This window comes from Mus musculus, chromosome 18 (assembly GCF_000001635.26).
Source record: "Mus musculus strain C57BL/6J chromosome 18, GRCm38.p6 C57BL/6J".
In the NCBI taxonomy this organism is placed as follows: Eukaryota; Metazoa; Chordata; class Mammalia; order Rodentia; family Muridae; genus Mus; species Mus musculus.
In genome coordinates, this window is record NC_000084.6 from 31,911,904 (window position 1) to 31,939,878 (window position 27,975).

At 47.8% G+C, this 27,975-nt stretch overlaps 1 protein-coding gene and 1 long non-coding RNA gene across 6 annotated transcripts in view; one reads left to right on the plus strand and one right to left on the minus strand.

Moving 5' to 3' along the window:
• Positions 1-10,389: 10,389 nt before the first annotated feature.
• Lims2 (LIM and senescent cell antigen like domains 2) overlaps positions 10,390-27,975 on the plus strand; it is a 36,328-nt gene continuing 18,742 nt past the window's right edge. For 2 of the 4 annotated variants that reach the window (NM_144862.4, NM_001379137.1), the window contains exon 1: positions 19,577-19,647. In NM_144862.4, coding sequence (NP_659111.1) covers positions 19,637-19,647 — 11 coding nt within the window. In that variant the 5' untranslated portion in view covers positions 19,577-19,636. Of the gene's footprint in view, positions 10,574-19,576; positions 19,648-25,372; positions 25,623-27,975 lie in introns of those variants that run through there. The other 2 variants (NM_001365015.1, NM_001379138.1) reach the window with 2 other exon arrangements.
• Positions 25,248-27,807, minus strand: Gm46619. Of its 2 annotated transcripts, none has more exons than XR_001782432.2 (3): positions 27,125-27,807; positions 26,314-26,415; positions 25,248-25,380 (listed from the first exon to the last, which is right to left on the minus strand). It is a non-coding gene; the product is annotated as a predicted gene, 46619 (long non-coding RNA). The 2 variants fall into 2 exon arrangements; XR_001782431.2 differs by having other exon boundaries at positions 26,314-26,419.

Genomic DNA, 27,975 nt, shown 5'->3' on the forward strand with positions numbered 1-27,975 from the left:
GCTAACTTCCACCCTTACTCTCTGGGTTGTTTTTTTGTTTTTTTTTTGTTTTGTTTTGTTTTCTTAATTGTTATTACTTTTGTATTTGGAGATTATAATTACATTTTCCCCTTCTTTTTCCTCCAAACAGTCTTGGATCGCTTTCAAATTCAGGAGGTCTTTTTTCATTACTGTTACATGCATATATGTACATACATACAAGTATAACCTGCTCAGTCTGTATAATGTTATTTGTGTGTTTTCAAAGCAGACCATTTGGTATTGGATAACCAATTGGCGTGCTCCCTCCCCACCTCATCCCTTTTTGTCTCACACTCAGCATCCCTTAGTGTCTGTAGTTCTTTGTGCTGGGTGGGTTGACATCTCCTGATCTCTCCCATCCACTCTAGGCTATCTCTTGTTCCTGTTCAGCCCGTGTTTAGGCAGTCATGTTGATGAGACTGTGGGTGTAGCTTCTGATATTACGGAGGAGACACAGTCTCACAGCAAACTCCCTGATCCTCCGGCTCTTCCCGTCTTCCTGCTTCCTCGCCTGCAATGCTCCGTGACTGTGCTGGTTTCCATGTCTTGTCTCTGTCTACCCAAGATGAACAGATGTCTCTCTCTTGCTTTTGGTTTACCATTCCAGGAGCTGGAAGCATTATTTTGACTCCTGCATCAGAAATGGAACAACCCCAGCACATTCCAGCCAGTTCCCCGACTGTTCTGGGGTGGCTTGTGTGTGCCACTCTCACCTTTCTGTAGCCATGCCTGCCTGTGTCTGCTCACAGGCCACTCGGCTGAGAGTTCCGGGACTATCTTTTCTTCCTGCACACTTTCTGGGTTGTACTAGTCTGAATTGTGCCAGTTTGCATTGTGGGTCATTGTTTGTAGGACAGGGTCTGTGAGCCACCTTTCAGGGAGCTGCCAAGCTGGGTGAATCAGCACCGTTGTCTTTCAGTGCAGTAAATGTGCTCGAAGACTTGGGAGATGTCCCTGAAGCCATTGATTGCTACAAAGAGGCCTTTGTGTGGGAAACAGATGCTTGCTCTGTAGTAACAGATTCAAGAGGTGAATGAAGGTGCAGCACAGAGAGAAGGTAGAAGAGGCAGGAGTGCTGATTGGCTGCCAGACCTCATCTTGAGAGATTTCCCATAGGCCAGGATATGCCCACGTGCCCCCTTCCCAAATTCCCCATCCTATTGGTTTATCTAATGAATAGTTTGAGACTTGAAACTGCTCCCTTTTCAGTTATAACCCCACCTGCTTGAGGCACTAGTGTACTTGAAAAGTGTCTTGATTTATGGCTTGCTTTCTTCTGTTACTATAAAGTGTTTCTGAAATTGTTACCCAAATCTATTCCTGGCCATGGTCACTTCACAATTTTAATTCTACCAATCCATGTACATGGGAGGCCGCTCCACCTTGTATAGTTTTCTTTTTCTTTTTATCTTCACTGTTTTAATGTTTTTAATTGTACAAGTCTTTCACTTCCTTGGTTAAATATCTGTCTCTCTCTGTCTCTGACTCTGTCTCTCTCTCTCTTTCTCTCTCTCTCTCTCTCTCATACACACACACACACACACTCACAGGCACACACACAGTGTAAGTGGAACTATTTTCCTGATCTAGTTCTTGGTATGTTTGTCATTAGTATATTGGAATGCTACTGATCTTTGTGCATTTTTTGCATGCTCTGCTGCTTTGATGAGCATGTTTATCAGCTGTAAGAGATTTCCTGTGGAGTTTGTGGAGTCTCTTCGATATGGAATCTTATTTGCAAATGAAGACACACTTTGGCTTCTTCCTCTTTTGTCACCTCCTTCACTTGTCGTATTGCTCCAGCTAAGACTTTACCTGCGGGATTGAGGGGCGAGAGTGTGCACATCCTTGCCTGGTTCTGACTTCAGTGGGAATGCCTCGAGTTTCCTCTGTTTAGCTGGGTGCCAGCTGTGGGCACGCTGTGTGTTGCCTTTATTATGTCAGGATATGTCAGAGAGTCTAGGACTTTGATCAGGAAGGTATGTTAAATTTGTCAAAGGCCTTTCTACATCTAATAGGGTGACATGTGTTTTCTGTCTCTTAATCTGTTATATGGTGGATTGCAATTACTGACCTACATAGGTCGAACCATCCCTGCTTCTCTGGGGTGAAACTGACTTGATCATGGTGGATGATCTTTTTCACTTTTCTTGAATTTGGTCTGCAAGTATTTTACTGAGGACTTTTGCATCCATGTTCATCAGAAATAATTGGGCTATAATTTTTATTTATTTGTTATTTTTGGATCTTTGTCTGGTTTTATACCTTTGTAAAAAGAATTTGAAAGTGTCCCTTTTGTACTTTACACATGATTTGGGGAGTATTAATAGTTTGAAAGTCTGTGAATTCTGCACTGAATCCATCTGTTCCTAGGCTGGGGCATCTGTCCATCTATCTATCTATCTATCTGTCTGTCTGTCTATCTATCTATCTATCTATCTATCTATCTGGGTTTTCAAAACAGGATTTCTGTGTGTGTGTAGGCTGTCCTGGAACTCACTCTGTAGACCAGGCTGGCCTCAAACTCAAAGATCTGCCTGACTTTGCCTCCTGAGTGCTAGGATCAAAGGCATGCACCACCACTGCCTGCCTAAGAGATTTTTTTTAAAAAAGGATTTTATTTATTTTATGTGTATACACATATACACATAATACACATATACACCTATAGGTGGTTTTGCCCGAATCACCTGCATGCAATGCCTATGGAGGCCAGAAGATGGCGTTGGATTCCTTGGAATTAGAGTTATATATAGTTGCGTCTTGTAAGTACTAAGGATTAAATTAAGGCCTCTGGAATAACTGTTGAGCTATCTCTCCAGACACTAGTTGGGGGATTTTAAGTTCTGGCTATATTCCATTGAATGCCATGGGTCTATTTAAACTATTTCATCTTGATTTAGCTTTGGTAGGCAATTATATGTCTAGAAATGAATCCTTTGAGACTTTTGAGTTTGGTGGAAAGTAGATTTTTAGAAAGCATGTCTTTATGATTTCCTGCATTTCCTCAGTGTCTGTGGCAATGTCTCCCCACATGTCTCTAATTTTATTAAATTTCTTCTCTCTTTTAGTTAATTTTGTTAAAAGTTTGTGAATCGTGTTAATCCTTCAAAGCACCATCGGTGCTAGCTAATCTTGATTGTCAATGTGGCTACATCTGGAATCAACCAAAAAAGCAGCCGGCAACACCTGTGAGGGATTTTGTTGATAGGACAATTAAAGTGGGAAGACGCACCCTAAATCTGGGCCACACCTTCTGGTGGCAGCCCCCATGAAAGGGCATGGAAGAAGGAAGCTTTTGCCTTCCTGCCCTCATAAGTGCATCTTTCCTGCTGCTGAGGCATTTCCTCACTAGTATTAAAACCTACTTCTTTGGGGCTGGAGAGGTGGATCAGCAGTTAAGAGTAATGGCTGCTCTTCAGAGGTTCTGAGTTCAATTCCTAGTAACCACATAGTGGCTCACAACCATCTATAATGAAATCTGATGCCCTCTTCTAGGATGAAGGCATACATGCAGATAGCACTTACAGACATAAATAAATCTTTAAAAAAAAAAAAAACCAAACTGTTTCTTCAAGATTCCATTGTAGCCTGAAGCCCAGCTGAGCCGTCCAGCCTTGTAGACTGAACAGTTGCTAGATTCTTGGACTTTCCATTAGAGACAGACAGCCATTGTTGGAGTAGCAGCTAAACCACAGCCTGTAAGCCTGTCCAATAAAGTGTGTGTGTGTGTGTGTGCTTTTAAAGAACCCGGACTAATACAGTCTCCACCTTAATTCCTGTTCTGTCCAGTGGTACAGTAATCCTTCCTGGAGAAGGGTCAGCCCATAAGAATGAAAAGCTCTTAGTTGTGTCTGAGGAGATTTATTTTGTTTTGGAATAGAGGGTGGAAAATTCCATCCCTAAAAGTGTTAGTGATAACAAAAGACTGTTTGTTTTTGATAAGAGATTAAAGGGCACTGGGAAGATGTTTGCTTTGGAAGCATGAAGACCTGAGCTCCATCCCCAAATAACATGTACTACTGAGGAGACAGGAACAGGTAGATCCCTCAGGTTTGTTGGTCAGCTAGCTTAGACTAATAGGCAAGTACCAGGGCAATGAAAAACATGTCTAAAAAAAGAAGAAGAAAAAAGTGGCGGACAGGACCTAAAGGGTAATATCTGAGGTTGTTCCCTGACCCACCCCACACACACACACATGTGCCCCTATGTACATGTGAGCACATACACAAAAAGAACTTGGTGCCTCCATGATAGCAACAAGAAAATGACAAAGCACTCAGAAATATAACATCTAGAAAAGGAGACGGTCTAGAAAGAACCTCGCTGGGAGGCTGGAAGTAGATGTTGGGCTTCACATACACAGACGCAGCCATAGGATGTTACCGTTCTAGAAGCATTTTTCAGTGCCTCCGGGTTCTCTGAAGGAACAGGGTGGACAATAAATATACAGGAAGGAGGGATTTATTAGACTGGACTCTATGATGTGGTCTAGGTGGTCAACAACAGCTGCTGCTTACCAGAGAGTCTGAGGATCAGGCGGTTGCTGAGTCCAAGAGTCTGGATGCCTCAACCTGAAGCAGCTTATCTGATCTTGGGAATTGGCAGCAGTAACAACAGAGACCAACTTGTCAGAGAGTAGAGGAAAGTGAAACTTACCTCTGAGTTCCTTTATCAGGCCTGCCAACAAAAGGCACCTCAAATAATCTGGTCAAGAAAAGTTCAGCAGCTTCTAGTTGGTTTCTGGTTCACTTGACAACCAAGGTTAGCCATCACAAGTCTACCTCTTGTCAACATGACATCTGATCACTTCTTATATCCTGCTATATTTCCAAATGCAATTAACTATAAGGTCTTAATTCTGCCTAACATGATATAATGATCTCATGGACAACCTCAAATGTATTATTCCAGACAGCAAAGTCCTTAGATATTTGGTCTTTCTATATCTCATAACTTAAATTTGATAATACATATTTCCAGTACTTAATCACTGATATTAGCAATCAGTGTCATTGTAAACAAGCAGAAGAAAGAAAACACATATAATGTATATGTATGTATCTCTACAAACATTCTGAGCAGAACAGGACTGTGCTGGCATAGTCAAACCACAAGCTAGTCACATGAGAGGAGACAACCTCAATTGAGAAAATGTCCCCACAAAATGGCCAGTGGGTAAGCCTATGGTGGCAATTCCTTAACAATTGATGTGGGTAGGCCCAGCTCACTTAGGGCAGTGCCACTCCCGTGGAGGTGGTTGTTGATGGTGTAAGAAAGCAAGCCATGAGGAGCAAGCCAGTAAGCAGCACGGTTCCATGATCTCTGCATCAGCTCCTTTCACCAAGTTTCTGCCTGGAGCGCCTTCCTTGACTTCCATGGATAATGGATTATAAACTACAAGATAAAATAAACCCTTTCTTCCACAGGTTGCTTAGAGTCATGGGATTTTGTTTTATCACAGCAGTAGAAATTCACACTAAGGCGTGGACAGAAACACATGAAGCAATCACAGCCCTCATTGCCGTAACTGATCCTCTGTGTGGTTTTGCCAGCTTGTACCCATGCTGCACCTCACCTACCCTCAGCAGCGTCTCAGCAGATCTGGGTTCTTCGCATGGAGGGCTGACCAGCATCCTTATTCCTGAGGCGTCTGGGCCATTCTCTATACAGCCTGGATTGGGTTATTCTCATGGGCATGGTTCAAGAGCTTCAATGTCCTTTGATACAAGTTAGAAGGTCCCATTCTTTTCTAGCCAGTGCCCTCAGTTTAACTGCTGACACCCTCCAAGGCTAGACTTGAGTTTTAAGTTAGCTAGTTGTGTGATGTGGGTTTCAGTTTGGTCTTTGACAACTTGAACACTGTGGCTGCTGGAGAATGGTACACTTAGAAACCCTTAGATGGAGCTAGCAGTTTTTGTTTTTTAAATCACTGAACATATTTTCTTTTTTTACTTTATCCAGAGATGCTAGAAGTAACCAGTTAGCATCATTGCTTACTTCATGTTCCCACAAATGTGTAAATGTCTTATATACAGAGTCAACAAACTTTTTAAGTTCCTCACAAGAAACAAACTAGGTGTATATAATGCATTTATCTTGCATAGTGCTTTAAATAGTTTATACCATGGACTTTCAGTGCCCTCTATGCTACCAAGAGAGTCTCTAGTAATTTCAGGTTTTGTTGAGTTGAGAAGCTAGCTCCAGATACTATCAAGTCAACTAGAGAAATTCATCCTTAAAAATTCTCTTTCTTTAAAACCAACTCCTGGTCCCACAACGGTCTGTATTAGTCCAGGTTCTCAATAAGAACAGAAGAATGACTACCCTTGATGGAGTGCTCTCAAGTTAGCATACATGGTGGATCTGGGTAGCCCAATAATGGCTGCTCAGTCCCCAAAGCAGAGAGTCTCAGCTGTCCCAGTATGGTGCTGAGGACCTGGAGGTTTCCTGAGAGATGCTGGTCTTCAGTCTACACCAGAAGTTCTAGTAGCAGTGAAGAAATTTAGCAACAGCAGGGTAGATGAACCAGGAGAGTGAGACAAGGCAGGCAAAAGCAGGGTTTCTGTTTCCATGTCTCTTTATCTGTGCTGCCACCAGATGGTGCCGTCTACATTAGGATGAGCCTCCTGCCTCAAATAATCTGATCAAGGAAAATCCCTCACATGAGTGGCTAGCAGCTTGTTTTTTTACTTGATTCCAGATTTAGTCAAGTTGACAATCAAGATTAACCATAATACCCAGAGACCCACAATCCTGACCCGACATTCCCTGAACAATAAGCTACCTCGATGCCAAAGAACTGTAAAGACACCAGACTTTAAAACAAAACCTTGTGTATCCCCAGGGGGCTGGAAGATCATGTATGCGCCCAAGGCAACATTTTGAAAAGTGATCAAAATGAGGAAGTCTGGTATTTGGCTATGGTTGAGTGTAAGGAAAACAAACAAAACAGAACAAATGGTTGCAACATACAATCTAAGTGTGTGTATCAATAGCGCAGGGTATAAAAACAAAACCGGGCTGGTGAGATAGCTCAGCAGTTAAGAGCACTGACTGCTCTTGCAAAGGTCCTGAGTTCAAATCCCAGCATCCACATGGTGGCTCACAACCATCCGTAATGAGATCTGATGCCCTTTTCTGGAGTGTCTGAAAACAGCTACAGTGTACTTACATATAGTAAATAAACATATCTTAAAAAATAAAAAAGATAAAAACAAAACCAACATTTAACAAATCCTTATATACCACACACACAAAACAACAGCAAAACTTATTTTGGCAGGTTTTGGAGATGGCTTTTTCAGTAGAATGTAATCCTGAGGACCTGAGGTTGATCCCCAGAACTCATGAGATAGAAAAGCAAAACAAGAACCTGGGCATGGTGCTGTGCAGTTGGAACCCCAGTACCAAGAGACAGAGATAGACAGGTCCCTGGGGCTCACTTAAACTATTGGTGAGTAATAGGCCAGAGGGAGACTCCTCAAAACAAAAAAAAAAGGTATATGATTTCCAAAGAACAACAGCAGAGGTTGTCCTCTGGCCTCCATATCCACACACGTGATTACACACACACACTCACACACACACACACACACACACACACACACACACACACCGACAGAAAATAAAGCAGCAAATAAAAGTTGCTTTTCAAAGCATCTAGATATTGAGGCTTGTTTGGTAAAGTCTTTGCCACTTCTACAAATTCAATTCAGGGGTAGGAGTGTTGGGCAGAAATGACATTTGAATTTCTCTGAAACCTGGGAATGCGCTGTGAACATAGGTGACCAGCACAGGAACAGGAAACTTTCCACAATGTTGAAAACAACTTGCTTTTGACAAATATTCACTGGGCAGCATTTCTGAATGAAGGCCTGTTCTTGGCCCGGAGAGTGAGGCCAGCAAGAGGAAAGAAGTTTGCATTCTGCCCACGACTTATTTATAACTCACTGGCTGCTTGAGACAGCACAGCCTCACAGTACCACCTCCCTGTTTTGATAACTATCCAAAGCTTACTGCATCTCTACCCAGCCCTTAGCTGGGTTCTGTGTTGTATGATGGTGAACAATCCCACCTCAAGGGGTGTAAGATTTGATTGAAACACACCATCTAGTGGGAGGGGATATGGTTTAGTTGGTAGAGTGCCTGCCTTATAAGCCCAAAGCCTGGTGAGTCTCAGCACTCTACAAGCATGGTTTAGCGGCACACCCCTGTAATCTGAACACTAAGAGGCAAGATTCAGAAGTTCAAGGTCTAACTCCTAAGGGAGTTGGAGGCCAGCTGAAGATACACAAGACCTCATCTCAAAGCAGCCCCTCCCCCCTCAAAAAACTGACAACTGGTTATGTTTATAAGGCATATCAACTGTATGCATAGTGTTATATGAAAGGAGGGAATCTAAACTGAGAAAGTGCCTCTGTTAAACCAGGCTGTAAGGCATTTTCTTAGTGCTTGATGGAGGAGGTTGTTCTGTCTCGGGGCTGGTGGTCCTAGCTTCTAAAAAGCAGGTTCTACTGGCAGTGGTGCACACCTTTAACCTCAGCACTTGGAAGGGAGAGGCAGGCAGATCTCTTGAGTTTGAGGCCAGCCTGGTGTACAGAGGGAGTTCCAGGACAGCAGGGAAACTGTCTCAAACAAACAAAAAAAAAACCCAAAAACATGAAAAAGAAAGAAAGAGAGAGAGAGAGAGAGAGAGAGAGAGAGAGAGAGAGAGAGAGAGAGAGAGAAGAAGAAGAAGAAGAAGAAGAAGAAGGAGGAGGAGGAGGAGGAGGAGGAGGAGGAGGAGGAGGAGGAGGAGGAGGAAGAGAAGGAAGAGGAGGGAAGGGAGGGAGGGAGGGAGGGAGGAAGCAGATTGAGTAAGCCATGGGAGCAGGCCAGTAAGCACCCTTCCATGACCTCTGCACCAGTTCCTGCCCTGTTTGAGCTCCGTCCTGACTTCCTTCAATGACGAACAGGGGTATGGAAGTATACGCTAAATAAACCCCTTCTCCCCAACTTGCTTTTTGGCCATGATGTTTTGCCACAGCCATAGTGATCACAGGGCAGACACTCAGTCAATTGTCCCTGTTTTGAGACCTAACATAGTACGTGTGACTCCTGGAATGTCTCTCTTCCCTGTAGATCCTCGGATAGTATCTGTCAGCACCACGTGAAAGAGGCCCCTGCAGCTGCAGGATCAGGGAAGCTCAGATTGGAACCAAAAGGGTGACAAAATTCTATCATTGCCATGAAGACACTGACATTGCAAACACAAAGCTATCACATAGGCTAGGGTTGTGGCTCAGCTACTAGAGTGTTTGCTTTGTGGCGACAAAGGAAAGGCTGGATTCCATCTCCACACTTGATCTTAGCCAAAAGACCGAGAAGCGATGGATTCCATCTCCAGCATTGCATAAAGCAGGTGTGTGCACAGCTGTAATTCCAACAGGGAGGTGGAGGCAGAAGTAGAAGGTCAGAGTCATCCTTGGCTACATAGTGAGTTCAAGGCCAGCCTGGGCTAAAGGAAATTCTGTTTAAAAAAACAAAAAACAAACAAACAAAACCTAACTAATCAAAGAGACTAAAGAGATGACTAAGAGCCTTTGCTGCTTTTCAGGGGACCTGAGTTCAGTTCCCATCACCCTCATGGTGTTTGGCAACCGTCTGTAATTCTAGTTCCGGGGAACTAGGTGCCTTGTTCTGGCATCTGAGGACGCCAGGCACACACAATGCACACATACACATGCAGACAAAACACCCATACACATAGAAATTAATAAATACTTAAAGCCAAAAATAGCAAATAACATAAACCAGGAATAGTTAAGTGCACACATAAGCCAGCATGAGTGTGTGACTTTTTTCTTCCTATCCATGTGCATAATCGAGTGCAGTAGAGTTTCATAGTTAGCCCGGCGGTGGTGGCCCACGCCTTTAATCCCAGCACTCGGGAGGCAGCGGCAGGCGGATTTCTGAGTTCGAGGCCAGCCTGGTCTACAGAGTGAGTTCCAGGACAGCCAGGGCTACACAGAGAAACCCTGTCTCGAACCCCTCCACCGCAGTAGGTAGCAGGAGGCATCTGGATAGCTGAGGCTGAGGACCCGTGTTTATTTCGCCATGGGTTCCATTTTCTTGGCCATTTGCCCTGTGAACATTGACCATCCTGAGAGCTCATGACCTCTTTACCCCAAGAAGAATTCATGTTTCTTTGCCAGCCCTTCTGAAATCAGAGGGCGCTGTCACTACTTTTGTCCTGTCATCCTGGATCTCCAGGGAGGCAGGCTTTTCCTTCCTAAACCTCGGTCCTAGCTCGTCCTTAGCTGACCCCAAAGTGCTTCCGGCCACACCTTCTAGGCTTGGACCTCAGGCCAAGTCTCCTGCCTAGGCAGAGGTGAGACTGGAGCTGAGCGTCTGGGAGCTGCGGTGGTGGGACTCTGGTTACCGCCCAGTCTCGCTCTCCATGTGGCTGTGCCAAACAGGCTGGGCAGCTGCTGTTGCCCTTGGAGGAGCTACAGGCAGCTCTCAGGAAAGGAGGGCCCAAGGGAAGTAGAGCATCGTCTCTGCCACCAAGGTAAAGAAAAGCTGTGTGATGTTGGAGTAATAGACTTTGGAGGGTCCTTCTGCTAGTCACCTCTGGTCCTCTGCCCGCCTGTACCCTGAATCTCCCTGCCTCCCCTTATGCCCTAAGCGCTGTGCTCGTGTTGCTAGGTGGGAATGGGAACAGCTCTAGGCCTTCTGCCCACCTGGGGCCGGTCAATGTGGTAGCTCACTCGGCTGCACACTGCGTCTCCTCCAGGGACACACTGGATTTGGGGAGTGGTAGGGTGGGCTTTGACTTTTTTGGTGAAGAGGTTTGGGAAGCTCTGATGAAAAGCTTGCCCATCAGGATTGGTTGTCACAATGTGAAAGAAGAAGCAAAACGTATCTTGGTTTGCTGATGAGATGGTCAAAGAAAAGTTGAGTGCCTGTGGCCTGCACAGGGAAACTCTCATCTGTGCCCAGTCCAATCTTTTTTATTCCATTGTGTTGGAGATGGTGCCAAGGGCTTTGTGTGTATGCTAGACAAGTGCTTTGACACTCAGCTACATCCCCAGCCCAAAGTGTCCTCTGGTTGGGTGGCCAAGGTGGAAATGGCCCGAGATGCAGAGATCTGTCACTCCTGAATATTAAGGGCCATTTGGGATTGCTTTTGTGGAACTGCATCTGCCCCAGCTGAGAAGTGCAGATAGAATGGAATCTTCCCCCACAAAGGTTTTTTGGTCCAGCTCTAGGCTATGCTGATGACACTGTCAAGAGCAAGGATGATTGGGAAGATGGCTCAGTTGATAAAGGTCTCTCCTTGAGGCAGAAGGGCCGGAGTTTCACCCTCAGAGCTTGTGAAACCCTTAGGCACAGTGTAATTCCAGTGCTAAGGGGATAGAGACAGCAGGATCCTTGGCTCTAAAAAAAGTAGGAGAGAAGTTGGATAGCTCCAGAATTGGTCCTCTGGGCTCCACATGTATGTGTATGTACAACTACACATGCACACAGAGACAGAGAGACAGAGACAGACAGACAGAGAGACAAAGAGAGACAGACAGACAAATAGAGACAGACAGACAGACTGAGAAAGAGGAGGAGGCAGCAAGGGAGCATGAGAGAGTGATCCAATATGAACAAAGTCCAATGATATGTATGAAAATGTCATAATTAGACTTATTATTTTATAATAATTAAAAAGATAAAGAAAAAAATTTATTCTGCCTGAACACCTACCAGTTGTATTGTTTTATTCAACATGTATGTATCTCAGAGATATGAACTGAATTGACAAAAATTCTATATGAAACTGCATGAATTCCCCTTTAAAAAATATGCTTGTCTGAACAGTGATCTACCCCAAGTCTACCTTATAAGTATATCAACTTCATTTAACTAACTTTCTTGGACTAGGGAGGCATCTCAGTCAGTAAATGCTTGGCCTGCAAGTGTGAAGTTCTGAGTTCGATCCTAAAACTCTTAAAAAAAAAAAAACCAAAAAAACACAAAACACTTTAGTAGTAAATGCTTGTAATCTCAGAGCTAGGGAGGCGGAGGGAGGCAGGGGGATTCCTGGAACTCACTGGCCAGCCAGCCTAGCTTATTAGGTGAGTTCCAGATCAGGGAGAGATACTGTTTCAAAAAATAAAAAATAGAGAATGATTAGGGAAGATATCCAACTATGACTACTGGCCACTCTATGCACACACACACACACACACACACAGACACACACACACGTACATCATCAGTAAATGCAAGAACATATACACACAGTGTTGTGTGATGGATTTTTTTTATTTCCTGGAGAGATGCAACACATTACCACTAGTCTCCTCAAAAATAAAGAACTCACAGAGGACCAAAGTAACAGCTCTAACGATGTCTAACTTGCTGAGCCAATGGCTTTCTTTGGGTTAGGAATGGCTGAGGTGACTTACAGGGAGTAGGGATGAGTCAGGAGCAGATGCAGCACCAGAGCCCACCCTGGTCTGCAGCCCTGGAGCTCTCTGGGAAGCCAGCAGGAGGCTGACAATCCAAGAATTCTCCTCCCCTGGGAGGGAGCTGGGAGAGTTTTCCAAGTTTGTGTTCTAGACATGTGATGTCATTCTTGTTTACCTCCTGAAGCTCACAGCCTACTCCTCCCTCCTGGAGCAAGTGCCTCAGTTTGGAGGAGACTACCAGACAACACTAGGTCATACACAGACTTACCCTTTGGCTTTCAATAGTTAATATTCGACTAGGAAACCATTCCCAGGACCAAGGCCTGAACATGGCCTTCTATAGACAATGTAACTAAAACTTGATTCATTTAAGTGAGACAGAAGATTAGGGAAGTTTCCTGTTTTAAAGCGAATCAGTCCTATAACCATAAAGTGTCTCACGTCCTTCTAGAGAAGTTGAATGTGGCCCCTGCAAAGCATCTCTTCTCCCGCAAACCAGGAGAAACTAAAGCAAAGCAAATCCCTGGAGAGCACGCGTGCCAGACTGAAAAATCCATCAACATTATTTCCCAAGGCAGTAGTCAGTTTAAACATCTGGACCAGCACTGAGAGGCCACTCGGAAGGACATGGCTGGCCTGCTTTCAAAGTATACCAACCCTTTCTGGTTTTTCCGAGATGGGGGTTACTATGTAGCACTGGCTCATCTAGAACCATATAGAACAGTGTTGTAGGTAGAAACAGGTAAAGAAATGTAATATATCTCAAAGAGTAAAAGACAAGGTTTACTCTGGAGCAGACATGAGCGACCAACCATGCCCCAGGAACACAGATTTAGGTCACTCCACCATGGCTCGGCATTTTACCCACCGTTGTCCTGAGAAGGAAATGTGGGAGTGTGGGAAAACAAGGGCCAGCTGCCTCAGTGCCCGTGTTCTTCCCAGAGACAACAGAGAACTGAGTACTCAGAGGAGTAAAAATGGGCATTTACTGAGACAGATAAGCATTCATTCATTGACTTTTTTTTTTTTTTTTTGATTGAAAATTTTTATTGAAAGCATGCTGTCAGGAAGGGTGGTATCCTCAGAGCCAAGTGGTCTCTGAACTGGTCCTTATAGGCTCCCCTGACTGTTGTGTCCTTCGATCCCTTGTGACCCTCCCTCCCTCATGGATTGTTGGTGATATTGGTCCATGAGGACAAAGGGAGCAGAGACTATTGACTGGGGATGGGGGTGGGGCATGGGGGCTCAGAGCCCTGTGAGTACACGTGGTGAAGAAGAAAGACACAAGGGACCAGCTGCAGGGAGGCAGATCAGCTTCACTTGGGTGATTATGTAATTTTGGGGGGGGGGGGGATGGGGGGGTAGAAACATCCAGGATGGACAAAGGTCATTGGCTGAAGACTTAAAGTACTGAAATACCTCATTACCATGGGGAAGCATTTCAGGAATCTCAGGTGCCAGCTGAATGCATTCTTATCAGGAGAAAGGAAGTTGAACCTGTACTCTAATTCTGCAGGTAGAGGTGTGTGTGTGTGTGGGGGGGGGGGTTGCACGCCCAAACAAAGTTGGAGAAGGAGAAGCCCTACCAATGAAGGGAGTCCCCATATTCCACTGAGCTCAGAGGCTATCCAGACGATGGAAGACTTTGATCTTAATTAGCAGAGTTTTCCTACAATCCCTCTCCTCACATTTCATTTCCTTGGCTCCAACAGAAAATACCCACAAACAGATGGTATTATTTGACTGAAATAGTCAGAACAATACATGTCCAGTGAATGGCTTTGGCTTGATAGGTGGTCCTGGATGATAACGGGTGGGCTTGTTGGTTGAGCACTTTCCAGAAGTTCTGTGAGATGATCTCTGTCCCAGGTAGCAATGCTAATTTCTTTCTCTTACCTTTTTTTCCTGACTGCCTACTCCTTACTAACTCCTCACAGAATCCAGCCATAGCCTAGAGGCAGGGGAGAGAGCTTGGGTAGACTAGCCATCAGGGACATCTCACATACCCCATGGCTGGCTGCCTTTAACTAGCTCTGTACCCTCCTGTCTGCTTGGAAAAGCACATAACTCCTTCTACAGGGCTGTCCATAGTGGACATAGACCTCAAGGCCTCATGGATTGGCTCCTTCTTTCACGTAGAGACAAACTGGCAAGCAACTTTATTCTGGCCCACAGTTCCAGTAAATACAGTCTGTCATGGCAGGACAGGCACGGCAGCAGGAGCAACAGGAAGCTGCGGGCTACATTTTAGCCACATTCAGGAATCAGATGAATGTTCACACTCAGCCACTTTACTCTTAGTATTATATTTTAATTATAAAGCCTTACTCCATTTATTTATTTGTGTATATGTGTATATCAGTCAGAGTTCTCTGGAGGAATAGAACTGACAGAATAAATTTATATTAAAATGGTTTTTATTAATGTGGGTTATAGATTGTTGTCCACCTAGTTCAACTGTGGCTGTCTCATGACTGAAAGGCCACGAATCCCGTAGTTGGGCGGTGTTGGAGCCCTGAAGAAGTAAATCATAATCTAGCGAAGCAATGCCTCAGCAGCAGACTGAAGAACCTGGCACCCAGAGGGAGGGCAAGCAGGCAAAAAGCAAGATTCCTTCTTGCCGGTCCTTTAATGTATCCTGCCACTAGAAGGATGACCCAGATTAGGGGTGGGTCTTCCCACCTCAAATGGTCCAGTTAAGAAAATTCTTCACAGTGGTGTCCAACTACCTAGGTTTTGGTTGATTCTGTAGCCAGGTTGACAACCAAGATTAGCCACCACAGAATGCATATGTGTTCCGATAATCATGAGCCATGGCTCCTTTATGGAGGTCAGGAGACAACTTAGAGGGGTTAGTGCCTCTGCCTTGTGGGCTCTGGGGACAGAACCCAGTTTGTCAGGCACCTTTACCCACTGCCACATCTTGCTGGCCACACTCATCTTCTCCTTTTAGTTCAGTCTGGAAACTCATTCATGGAATGGTGCTATGCACATTTAGAGTCTCCTACCTCAATTAGCCCAATTCAGATAATCGAGGACTTGCCCAGAGATTAGCTTCCACGGTGATTCCAGAATTCTATTGTGTTGACAAGATTAATGAGCACTCTGGAAGGGCTACAAAATACCGCTCAATCTCTTCATGTAGGACTCTAGATAGGGGCTGGAGGAAGCCAACCAAGGCTTTTTTTAAAAAAATTTTTTTAATTAGGTATTTTCCTCATTTACATTTCCAATGCTATCCCAAAAGTCCCCCATACCCTCCCCCCCAACCGAGGCTCTTAGAGTTCTCGTCATCTTCATTTTACTGGTCTAGCATGGTGCCTAGAATTCCACGAGTCTTTGAGCATCCCTGAACAGCACTGGGCTCAGGCCTGGCGAGAGGAAACATGGTTGGGATAATCAGGGGGTCTCTTCTGTCTTCTCTGGGGTGCATCTGCCCTAAGCCGCTGCTCTGCCCCTGCATTTCCTCCTGGGACCACCCCTTATGTCACTCCGTCCTGTCCTTGACCTCGGACATCTCAGAGCCCACCTGGGCTCTTGTCCCCGAGTCACAGCACTCAGTATGTGATCTAAGCCTCTCTCTGAGTGCCCAACATCTCCATCTCCTCAGGCTAGAGACAGTGCAAACACCACTCCTGTCCCTCGGCTTCACAGAGCTGGGCGTTTCTCCTCCTCTCAGGGCAGCTACTACTGCCCTGCTGCCTTCTGGGCTCAGCCTGTCTCTAGGGTACCTGTTCCCCTTCCTCTCTGGTAGGCTGGGTATGGAACACTCACTCTCTGGGCCTGCCCTTACCCATCTCAGATCGTTCCCTGTCCTTGGAAATAGAAACCAGCGTTCCCTAGCTTCTTAGATCTGTGGTGCCCTGCAGGGTCGTGGGTGTAGGGGAAAGAGGGGAGTGGGAGAGAGCCGGCGTCCCGCCAGAATTCCGGTGCTCTGGGCAGGCGGATATGGGAGGACTGCGTGCGCTCCCCCCCCCCCCCCCCCCGTAAGAAAGGTGAAAGCTTAAGAGAGAGAGAGAGGTGAGGCCAATCAGCCCCTCTTATAGTGGGCTGGGCTATCTTGCTGTTGCCAGGTAACTGTGGAGAGGAGCATACCTGGCTATAGTCAGGTAACTGTGGGGGTGGAGTCTAGCCAGAACACCAGCGCAACTGATAGCCACAGACCTCTCCTGTGGGGGCTGTGGGGGCCGTAACTTCGACAGGAGCCAGGGGTCCAGGAGACATGATCGAACGCCTTCTGTTCTATGTAGGTGGAAGTTAGCCCTCACCGGGTCCCACCAGGTTCAAGACTGGAGACCAGGCTGTCTGTGCATAGCCCATTGCCCCACAGTGCCCCTATCTTTTTCTTCGCATGTGTCTGTATGGATGCAGGTGCATGTGTGCATATGCACTCACGGGGGCCAGCGTGCCAACGTCAGCTGTTCTTCCTGAGGTTCTGCATATCTTGGTTTTTCAAGGACAGGATCTGTCACTGGCCAAAAAATATCTTTTCAAACATGCTACTTGGCTGGCCACCCAACCCAGAGATCAGTGTGTTTCTGCTTCTCCTGTGCTAGGATTACAAACTCATGCCGCTACACCTGGCTATTTATTTATTTATTTTAAGTGGGTCATGGCTTCATGCTCACAAGGTAAGAAATTTTTTTTTGTTTGTTTTTTGGGTTTTTTTGTTTGTTTTTTCAAGACAGGGTTTCTCTGTGTAGCCCTGGCTGTCCTGGAACTCACTTTGTAGACCAGGCTGGCCTCGAACTCAGAAATCTGCCTGCTTCTGCCTCCCGAGTGCTGGGATTAAAGGCGTGAGCCATCACTCCCGGCTACAAGGTAAGAATTTTACTGACAGAGCTGTCTCCTCAGCAATGTCTCCTTACCAAGCCTGCCTTGTCCAGCCCAGACCTCTCTGCTCCTCCTTCTCATGGAGGGTTTTCTGCTCACAGAGACATCCTCAGGGATCCATTTAACCCTAAGGTTGAACTTGTACCTGAATCAAACCTTCCACATCTGGGATAAAGTTCTGAGTTCCTATCTCCTGCTTCCTCCCGCTTCCCAACACAAATAGCATCCCTACTAAACTTCTCCCTCTTGTCTACTTTTAAACTCCACCGATGTCCAGGAAAGCCACCTCTACTCCCACAGCTTCCTCTTCCCTGTACACATGCATGTAACACACCAGCACACACATGTGACACACCAGCACACGCATGTCATGCCCAGCAAGGGCCACGCCCACATCTCCATTCACAGCAAATTCTAACAGTTGCAAAATGCAGTGTCTGATCCCTTTGCGTCCTGGCCCATGGCGGCATCCATTCCGTGCAGGATGTGCCCAGTAGCTATTAATCAGGATGTCCCAGTGTCCACTGTGTCCCCATGATGGGAGCTAGTCCCATTTGGAAGCTCTGCATCTCTAGTGGGGCTAAGTAAAACCCTTTGAGTAGCAGACAAACAGATGACCCTAGATCCATAGGCAGATCCCTGCATGCCCACACCATCCAACAATCACACGATGTCCCTGGGTGGTATGTGTGGCGTGTGAGCATTCTAAGTGGGAGGAAGGTGGCCAGGTGAATGCATACAGAGGCCCAAGGAGGACAATGGGTGTTTAAAGAATCATTCTCCACTCTCTTCCTTTGATATGGGGTCTCTCATGGGGCCTGGAGCTAGACTGGCAGTCAGTAAGCCCCCGGTGGTCCTCTTGCCTCTGCCCTCACCAACACTGGGGTTTCAGGCACACAGGATCAACTCCAACTTTTAACACGGTGGGGATTTGAACACAGATCCTCATGCTTTTGCCATGCACCATCTTTCCAAGCCCTGTCTTTGACTTTTTACTCTCATTGATTCCCACAAGACCTTGCTTGATTAAATCACTCAGAAGTCAATTTCTGCTCAGTCTTAGGTACCTACTCCTCTGGGTGGACAATTGTGGAAACACTTCTTCTAACACTGGCAGCGGAAGCACAGGATCTTTCACACTTTGTGTTTAACCAACACTCAAATTACAACCAGGCAGAAAAAGCCAAAAAAAATGCTAAACAAAACAAAGCAAAACAAACAAAAACAAAAACCAACCAAACAAAAAGTAATCGATAACAACTGTGGATCCTGCTCTGGTGATATGAGGTACCTGAGAATGGTTCTCAAAGCAGAAATTCCCTACAGCTTTTATATCACCACATCATTTTAGGACTGTTAATCTCCTTTTATCAGTAGTGCTTCACTATAGACAGGAGTCTGGGTTTGATTTTTATTATGAAATACCGAGGACTGGCTCAGTGGGCGGTGCACTTAGCTAGAATGTGCAAAGCCCTGGGTTCCATCCTGGGCTTTGTATAAACTGAGTCTCTTTCTGTAATCCCAGCAGTGAGAGGCAGTGAGAGGAGGAGCAGGAGCTCAGGTCATTCTTGGTACATAAAAGGATGTTTGAGGACATCATGAATTACATGAAACCTTGTCCAAAATAAATAAACTGCGCGGTGTTCAGGAGAGAGAGCACTGGTGTTAGGTCTAAAGGCAGACTAAACTCATCAGACAGAAAAGATACCCTGGACCTTGTCCTCTCTGAGAGGGGACAGCACAGACTAGGGGAGACCCTTAATGCCCCGGGAGGCAGTTGGTGCCTAGAAATGTCTTGGAGGCATAAATCGGCTGTTTTTCCAGCCTGGGGCAGCTGCGCGAAATCCAAGGAAGTGCGCGCGCGTGCGTGTGCGCGCTCGCTCCCTGGCTCTGGCGGTCCCAGTTTTGCCTCCCTAACACCCTTAAAAGTGTCTCAGGGTGGAGGTGGGGGAGAGTGTGGGGAGGGTGGATGGGGTGGAAGGGAGGGCGAGTGGGGGTGGGGTGCGAACTTGTGCATGTTTATTATAACTTCATTCCCTTTAAAAGGAAAAGTATGCCCGGAATCCGGGAGGTGGCAACAGAGTCCGGGTAGTGAGGACGTGACCGACCCACTCAAGTCGGGAGTCTCTAGTGTCAGTCTCTAGTGTTCCCAGGGTTGACACTAGCTTCGGCATCCCCTGTGCCCCGTGAGGCTGTCCCCTGCACTCTTCATCCCAGCTGCAGGCTGGGTGGAGCCGCCCTCGCGGTTTGGGCGTGTTCTTCCCTCTGCCCCGGACCGTGAGTCCTCTGTCAGGAACACAGCGAGTGGACTGCTGACCGGTGCTAGGCGCGCGGCCACCATGACGGGAAGGTAACAGATGTCTTAAATTACGGGTGCAGGGTGACATGGTCCCGGACAGATGCGGGATAGCGGATCCTGGCGGGAAGTCTTGTGGCCCCATGGCTCCCAGGCTGCAACCCCTCTGGGACTGAGAGGGTCCGGCAGGGGGTACTATTTTCTTCCTCTAGGGAGTGTGTGGGCTTGACAGGTGTAGTTCTACCGCCAGTGATCCCCTCGGGGAGACCCAGACCAGGGACTTGCCTGAAGTCACCAGCCAACTGAAGAGGAAAAGCCTTAAAATGTAGCTGGAGAGCACTGGACTTAAGAGTCAGTCTAGAGCCTTCTATTGCCTTCTCTGGGGGTAAGGGATGTTTAGATACCCGTGGGGAACTGTCTCTCTAAACCCTAAGTGTAGTGGCTGGGTGATACCCCTCCAGCCTGCCCTGGGTAGGGACCTCAGGTCTCTGTGTACAGGGTCAAGACTATTCAGATTCCAGAGGTCGGCCAGAAGTCCATGAGAGTCCAGCCAGTTTTGGCCTCTGTAGTTACTTCTGGAACATGGCGTGTGTGGCTCAAAGCTGGGTTGGAGGAAGTTATGGTCCCCGGGCTCAGGACCCTCTTCTAGCCAAGAGCTGGCAGAAAGCTTTCTCTGCGCTGTGCCTTGCTGCACCAGTGCTCCTGGGGAGCCCTGTCCCTTTTGCCTTCTTCTTTAGGAAAGGGTCCCAGGTCCTGGGAGTCAGGGCAACACCCAGTGGTTGTGGGGTCTGAAGATCCCTTGAGGCCCATAACAGTATTCTGCCTCAGGGACACACTGCTGCTGGCCACGACTGAAGGTGTGGCTGGGAGTCCTTGGGTAGCCCTGGATTCAGAAACACTATGTACCCTGTCATGGTGTGAGACCCGCCCTTCCCTCTTGCTTTCCAGTGCTTCCTCCCCAGCCTCAGCCCCGGGTGTTCCCTCAGTGGGAAGACTGTTCTCGTGGGCTGCTTCTTTGTGCAGTGTAAATCAAGGACCTGCCCCACCCCGGGAAGGTGGTAAGGGTCTTCCCACAGACGGCTGTGGGAAGACCCTTGCCTCCCCACCCCAAAGTCCCTGGCAGAAATCCTTACCAGCGTCTTGGCTCCATACCCTCAGCCCTCAGCTCTGAAAGAAAAGCAGCCCCAGAGTCAGGCACCCAACCATATCCTAAGCCGAAAGTGGGGTCTGGAGTAGAGACGTGAGGCACCTGTTAAGCTCAGGACCCTTAGCCTCTTCTGGACTGGTCTGACATGGGCAGCCAGCAAGGAGAAAATTCAGGAAGGTTTTTGGTGGTGGGAGAGGAGATCAGATCTGCTGGCTATGGGGGTCACATGGGGACAAGGAGCTCTTTTCTGTTCCGGGTACAATTGCTCACTCCCAGAGGACAGACATGGAGGCCACAGCAGCACAGGAAATGGCCACAGTGCTCCTCCTCAGAGATGCCATCTTTGAACATTTTGGTGACTCTCTTCAGTTGTTATCTTCGAGCATTTCCTTGCTCATATGTTTTTAAGCATCTATGAGATGCCACTGTCCAGCACAGGTTCCAGGCGTGGCTTCCCTTCCTTGCGCTCGTGCGCGCACACACACACATCCTAGGTAAGCTGGTCTAGGAGGAACAGAGCTGACTCAGACCTTGCAGTGGGTGAGTCTCTTCTTGGCCTGGGAACTATGGAGGTTCTTAACTTCATGTCATACACACTCTGTGTCCATTGCCTCGGTGAGGCAGGGCAGGTCTTCATGCCTGGATCCTGGCCCCGCTACCAGTCCTTCACGCTGCTTGGAGCCACACTGTACCTCGGATACACCTTCTCTGCTCATACCCCTTGGGAACCTACTTGTCACTACTCCCCTGGACATTGGCAGGCAAGAGCAGAGGGATGGCTGCAGGAAGCCGCCAGAGAGGACCTGGAATAGCATCCTTTGTAGATGCACCCGTTGGCACTGTGCAGAGAAAGGGCTGCAAGGAGACAGGGAAGACAAACAGGAAGCCAACAGCCAGGGATACAGGAGAAGATGGAGTCTCCAGACAGGGTCAGGGCTTCCTGGAGGTGGAGTGGACAGGATGTATCATATCCACAGCTGTTTCGCAAGAGCCACCTCACTGCCTCATCTTAGCACGCTGCTGCTGTTGTGGGTCATTCTGGGACGCCTCACTCCCACCACTCTCACCCTTTGCACTGTCTTGCTTTAGCCTGTCACAACAGCAAGCTGCCTGGTTCTGGCCGGCTCTGGGCTAGTGCTGTGGCTGTGGCTGTAGCTGTAGTTGTGACCTTTCCATTGGTAGCATGCTCTGCAGACATAACTGCTGACACCAAGGACAAACTTATTTGCTCCACCAGCACTGTTTTACCATTGTTGTCGTCTGTTGCTCCGGTTTTAAGACTCTCTCCAGAGACCCAGTGGAAGGCCATTTGCCCATTTGCCACCCCCACAGCCCCCGGAGCTTCAGCTCAACACAGATATTGCCACATTTACCTTTGAGTGGCAGTACAGACCCATCCTTCTGTTCTCCTTTCTCTTAACCCCCTTGGATTGCTTTAACATTATTGAACCTGATTTGCACGCCCATCTAAATCATGCAGACTGACAGAGACTCTCCTACTGCCCCACCATTGGACTCAGAAAAACCACTAAAACCTTTAACGGTTCCGACTGAATGGACTTCGTAACTCTCTGATGAACAGTTTTACTTGGACTGCGGATCTTCTCATCAAATACCGAATCTCTCCTGCACACTTCTCTCCATGATGTCTGTTCTTCCTCTCTCTCTCTCCCAATCAGTGACTAGTTTCCTTCCTATTGCCTTAGGTTATGCAGTCTTTGTCTCAAAGGGGCATGGGAGATTCTATTATTCAGATTGGCCAGCACCTTAACCTCATCCCCCCCTTCTCACTTTCCCAGTCGGAGGCTCCTGCAGAGGGTGTCTGTGCGCCTTTTCTCCACTGCTATTTACATGGGGCAAGTTTGTTTTTGCTGGGAAGATCACATGCCTCAGTCACATACTTTATTATACACACACACAGACACACACACAGACACACACACACACACAAAAGGCCATGTAGCAGTTAGCACAGTCTGTCATGACTCTGTCCCACACGGTACTTGCAGGGTTCAAAGTCCATTTTCTAATGCATCTGCTGCTGGGGGAGGGCACTCCCCATACTTGCATGCTGGACTCTATTTAGCAAGGAGTCATACCACCCCACACCACACAGAGGAAGATGGCTACCTTGGAATTTCCCTCTGCCCCCCAAGTATGTTCTGCTTTTGGATGCTTTGGCTTTGGTTGTATGTTTTTCTGTCCACTGCAGGGAGCATGCAACTGGCGTTACAGGAAAGAGGTAGCCTGTCCCAAGGTAGACAGGCTAGAGGGCTTGCTTCTCAGGTGCTCCACCCTTGCACTGATAGTCCTCAGTTGTATGCCTAGTCACACTGTCTGATCTTACCAAGAAAACACACACACACACACACAAATAAATAAGTAAATAAATAAACAAATATCTAAGACAGGCTGGCCTCCAATTCAGTTTGAGTTAAAGATAAAGACCTTGATAACGACCTTGAGATCTGCCTGTTTCCACCTCAGGAGTGCTGGGGTTACAAGTGTGAGCCACCACATTCACATGTCCTTAAAACGATGTCTGAGAGTCCTGGGCTCTAGCATTTAAGGTTTCCATATGGGAGAGGCTGAGGTACTTGAGAGGCATAAACTTAAGATGACTGAGAAAACTCTCTGCCTAAGCTTCTATATGTCAGAGAGCGGGTATGTGGGTATTTGGAGCCCTTTGTCTCCTCTGGACTCAGCCTCTAGATGCCCTTTAAAAAATATTTGTCGAATCAATCATTCTTGGGCAACTTTGGAATTGGCTGTACTTGTAAATTATATTCTGGACGGGGCTTGTTAATCAGTACCCTTTCTTTGTCTGGCTTTGCTGATGTGTGTTCCTGGCACCTGAATACAGAAGGCTGGCCCTGTACAGTTGTCTGTTGACCGCTGGTTGTCAGGAACAATGGTAACTGGTTAGTTAGGATCTTATTAGCCAGGCTCACAGGAACAGCTAAGAGTCCCATACTCTGCCTCTGTGTTAGTGAGTATAATGACAGCTCACCCAGCAGTGGCCATAGTTTACAGACTCTCCTAGGGTAGAGTCTCTGGGTGACAAGTCACTGTGTCACTCTATGAGTAAAAGTCATGAGGGCTTCTCTAAGTATTGACGTCAGGGCTTCTTTTAGAATGCTTGACGGGTGTGTGTGTGTGTGTGTGTGTGTGTGTGTGTGTGCGCGCGTGCATGTGTGCAGTCATGGGCAATTGAATATGAGAGTGACTGTGCGTGGAACATGTACGGCAGTCAGAGGACAACCTTCGATGGCATTCCTCAGGCACCTTCCTGTTATTTATTTATTTATTTATTTATTTATTTAAGACAGGATCTCTTATTTGCCTGGAAGTTTATCACATTGTCCAGAAGAGTTGGCAAGGGAGCTTCCAGAGATCTGTTTTTTGTTTTGTTTTGTTTTGTTTTGTTTTGTTTTGTTTTGTTTTTCTTTGTCCCCCCCCCCCCACTACCACCACTATGTCAGCACTGTGGGATTCCAAGTTGTGAACCACTGCACTTGGCTTTTTAAATTGGTTTGGGGGGTCTGAACGCAGGATGCAAGTCCTCGAACTAGCAAAGCAAGCGCTTTACCAACTCAACCATTCTCAAGTATGGACCCTTAGCCCTTGGTTAGCCAAGACCTTAGAGGGCAGGAGCCCAGGGTTTGGGCTTGAAGTTGATGTACATGCCGCAAATTCCCAGAGAAGGAAGCAATGTGGCACTGGAACAAATGTGGGGCCTGCAGTTGTTGTAATAATGATAAATAATTCCTCCTCCTCTTTTTCCTTCTCTTCCTCCTCCTCTTCCTCCTCTTCCTCTTCCTCTTCTTCTCTTCTCTTCTTCCCCTTCTTCTTTAACTTTTAGACAGGGTCTCATTTTGTGGCCCTGGTGGTCTGGAACTCATGATATAGATCAGGCTGGCCTTGACTGAACTCACAGAAATCCTCCTGTCTCAGCCTCTCATGTGCTAGGATTAAAGGCATATGCCACCATGTCCTGCTTAGCTGGAAGTTTCTTAACCGGTCCAAGGATTCTTAAAAGGCTTGTACTCTCCACTTCCCACCGCAGTGTGCCCAAGAGCTCAGGTTCCCCACTGTACAGGGACAGACTGAAACCTGCCTAGTCCCGCCCGTCCCCCAAACCACCACCCTCCTGCCTCGCCCACCCAGCTTTCTGGGAGCTGGCTGTACAGAGAGCAGCAGGAACAATATCCTTTCTATTTCAGATCTGACCCCGCTGCCCTTTAGCGATCCATAACTTGAGCTCCTGTCCCGCGGAGGAGGCTCCCATTGTTATGCCCTACCGGGGTGAGGGCGGGGGGTGGGGGGGTGGCTGATAGCAGCGGCTGGGCTACTGGCCAGGCAGGCTGGCTGGGTGGGGGCTGTACCTGCAGCGCCCCCGCGCCCCCCCCCCCCCCCCCCCGCTCTGGTCAAGCAGGGCTTGCAATGAGTTCAGGTAAATGGGGAGATGCTGGGCGGAGTTGAAGACAACAATGGCCGGAAAAGCGTGTACTTGCCTCCAGTACTTGCTTCGGAAACCCCTCCTCGTCCTTCGGAGAGGCTGGCCACCCAAGGCACAGGAACTGGGCTGGGTTGGAGACAGGGAGCTGGCGCCACTGGTTGGGAGTTGGGTTTGATGTAGTCTGTAGCTTGGAGAGGTTAAGGCATCTTAGACCAGTTGTCCAGGCCATCCCTTAGGTGACTTTCAGATTGAGATTTTTTAATTTTTATGAGACAGTCTCATGTGTCCCACGCTAGCCTTGGCTCACAATGTGGCCAAGGATGCTTTTGGGCTTTTGATTCAGCCTCTACCTCCCAGGTAGTGGATTACAGACTTGGTTTTATGCCAGGCTGAGGACTGAACCCGGGGCTTGGAGGATGTTAGGTAAGTGATCTACCAACTGAACCACATCCTCAGCTACTGAATAGGCGATTTTATTGCCCCTTCTAGGGACCCACTGGATAAAGACATCATTAACCAAATATGGCCGTGGTTTCAGCACAGGTTAGACAGACTCTAAAGCTGTAACTGCTTGATTCCCCAGGAACTTGTCAGGGCAGAGAAGGAAGATGGGAACTCCAGGGTTTGGGAAGGTCCCCACAGTAGCTCAGGGGGTTCACCTGGGTGAGGAGGATTCTGGGAGTATCTCAGGAGAGAGAACAGAGGGCAGGGTTCCTAGACATGGTCCCCATGGGGCTGTCAAGCTGGAAGAGACTTGTAGAAAGCTAGGGAGAGAGATTCATGGGGCTGTGGGTATAGGGTCACTGGCATTCGGGAACAAGTGGTCCCAGAGGAGAAGACGGAGGAAGTGTGAGGGAAGAGGACCGAGGGGTCGAGGTCACAGGTGGGCAGGCTAAGGACCTGATAACAGGATTGGCAAAGACAGTTGACATCACTTAGGTTCCTCTGAACTTCCTGCCAATGACAGGGAAGTTAGATAGGGGGCTTGAGGACTGAGCCCTGAACAAGGTCTTTGTGGGGCTGGGGAGGTGGCTCAGTTGATAAAGTGCTTAGTGTGTGAGCAGGAAGACTAGAGGACCCCCATTACCCATCAACACAAAACAAAAAGGCCGACCTCTTGTCTGGGATCCCAGCACCAGGAGAGCAGAAATAAGCAGGTCTCTGCAGTAACTGGCCAGTCTAGATAAGCAGTGAGTTCCAGGTTCAGCGAGAAATTCTGTCTAAAAATAAGGTGGAGAAGGAATGGAGGAAAACATGTGACCTCAGCCTCTGACCTCCACACCCACAGGAGGTCAACCTCGAATGCCTGTGTGCACACACATCATCTTTGGCTGAGAACTGGGACAGAGGGAAGGTATTTCGTAGGCCGCAGAGACTCAGCCACTATCTGTATCAGTGGTTATCTGCAGAATGCCTGCCGTAGGCTGGTTCATCCTTGCGGGCCCACCACAGGCCAGCACAGGCCTAGGCAATCCCATTGCTCAGGTAGGGACCTGTGGTTCACCTCGTGTGGCCTGCTGGAATGGAGCCCTCCCTGGTCAACCTTGGTTGAGTATGGTATGAACTGTGGGGCCAGGGTACGGGTGAGAATGACCTCAGGATGGATGTGACAAACACCTTGACCATGGCACGAGGAGGGCTGTGGGTTCAATAAAGAAACCTGGGCCCCAGCAAATCCTAGGAGTGTGCACGTGCATACACATGTTATGTAATGCCTGATGTTGGATTTCTTTGAACTTCTTAATACCGTATGCTGGTTCTCTGTTGTGATAGGTGTGACATATTGAGGTGTTCTTGATAAATAATAATAATAATAATAATAATAATAAATAAATAAAAAGGAACCAAGCTGCTGAACCAAAAGGCTATAAAGGCTCCTTAAGAAGCTGTAGTCCCTCGCGCCCTCGCCCCGCGACTACACCTACCGCGACTATGGCCACGCGCAAGACGAATGCCCTTCCCGGGGCTACTGCGAGCGAGATGGCCACGGCGGCCGCGAGCGCGACTGCGAGCATCCTAGCGGAGGCTCCTACCGCGACCCCTTCGACAGCTACGGGGACCCGCGTGGCGCCGGCCCTGCTCTAGGTCCACCGCCATCTTTCGGCGGGGGCCGCTATGACGAGTACCGAGGCTGCTCGCCCGACGGCTATGGCGGCCGCGACAGCTACCGCAGCGAGCGCTACTCAGTGGCCGTGAGCGCGTGGGTAGGCCGGAGCGCGGGCTGTCGCCGTCTGTAGAACGGAACTGCCCAGCACCGCGCGATTCCTACAGCCGCTGGGCCGCTGGGCCGCCGGGCGCCCCCGAGGGGCGGAGGCCTCGTGGGAAGCCGCCTGGAGCGAGGGAGGGGGAGGCCGGAGCAGGTACTGAGCCCGCTGGCCTCAGGACTGGCATCCAAAGTCAAGTTTCCTGGTAACTCATCCAAGGACTAGTCCTAAGAAGAGTTGTTTTTCTTGTTTTTACCGTTTTAAGACCCCCCCCCCCACCTTGTTAACTTCCTCTGCATTTTTATGCATTTGAGAGGCAAAAAAGAAAGAAAAAAAAGTTAAAACTCGTTTAATTTCATTTTGGAATTGTTAAACGTTTCAACAAGCTTGTGTTAAAAGTTTAAAAAAAAAAAAAAAAAAAAAGAAGCTGTAGTCCTCAACAGGTTTTGGATAGATTTGGAGGTTTGGGAAGGAATATGGACAGGGTCTCTGTGTAGTTCACATTGACGGCCGTCATCCCCCAGCCTCCCCTGCCCCAGTGCTGGGGTTACAGGAGCACACCACCATACACA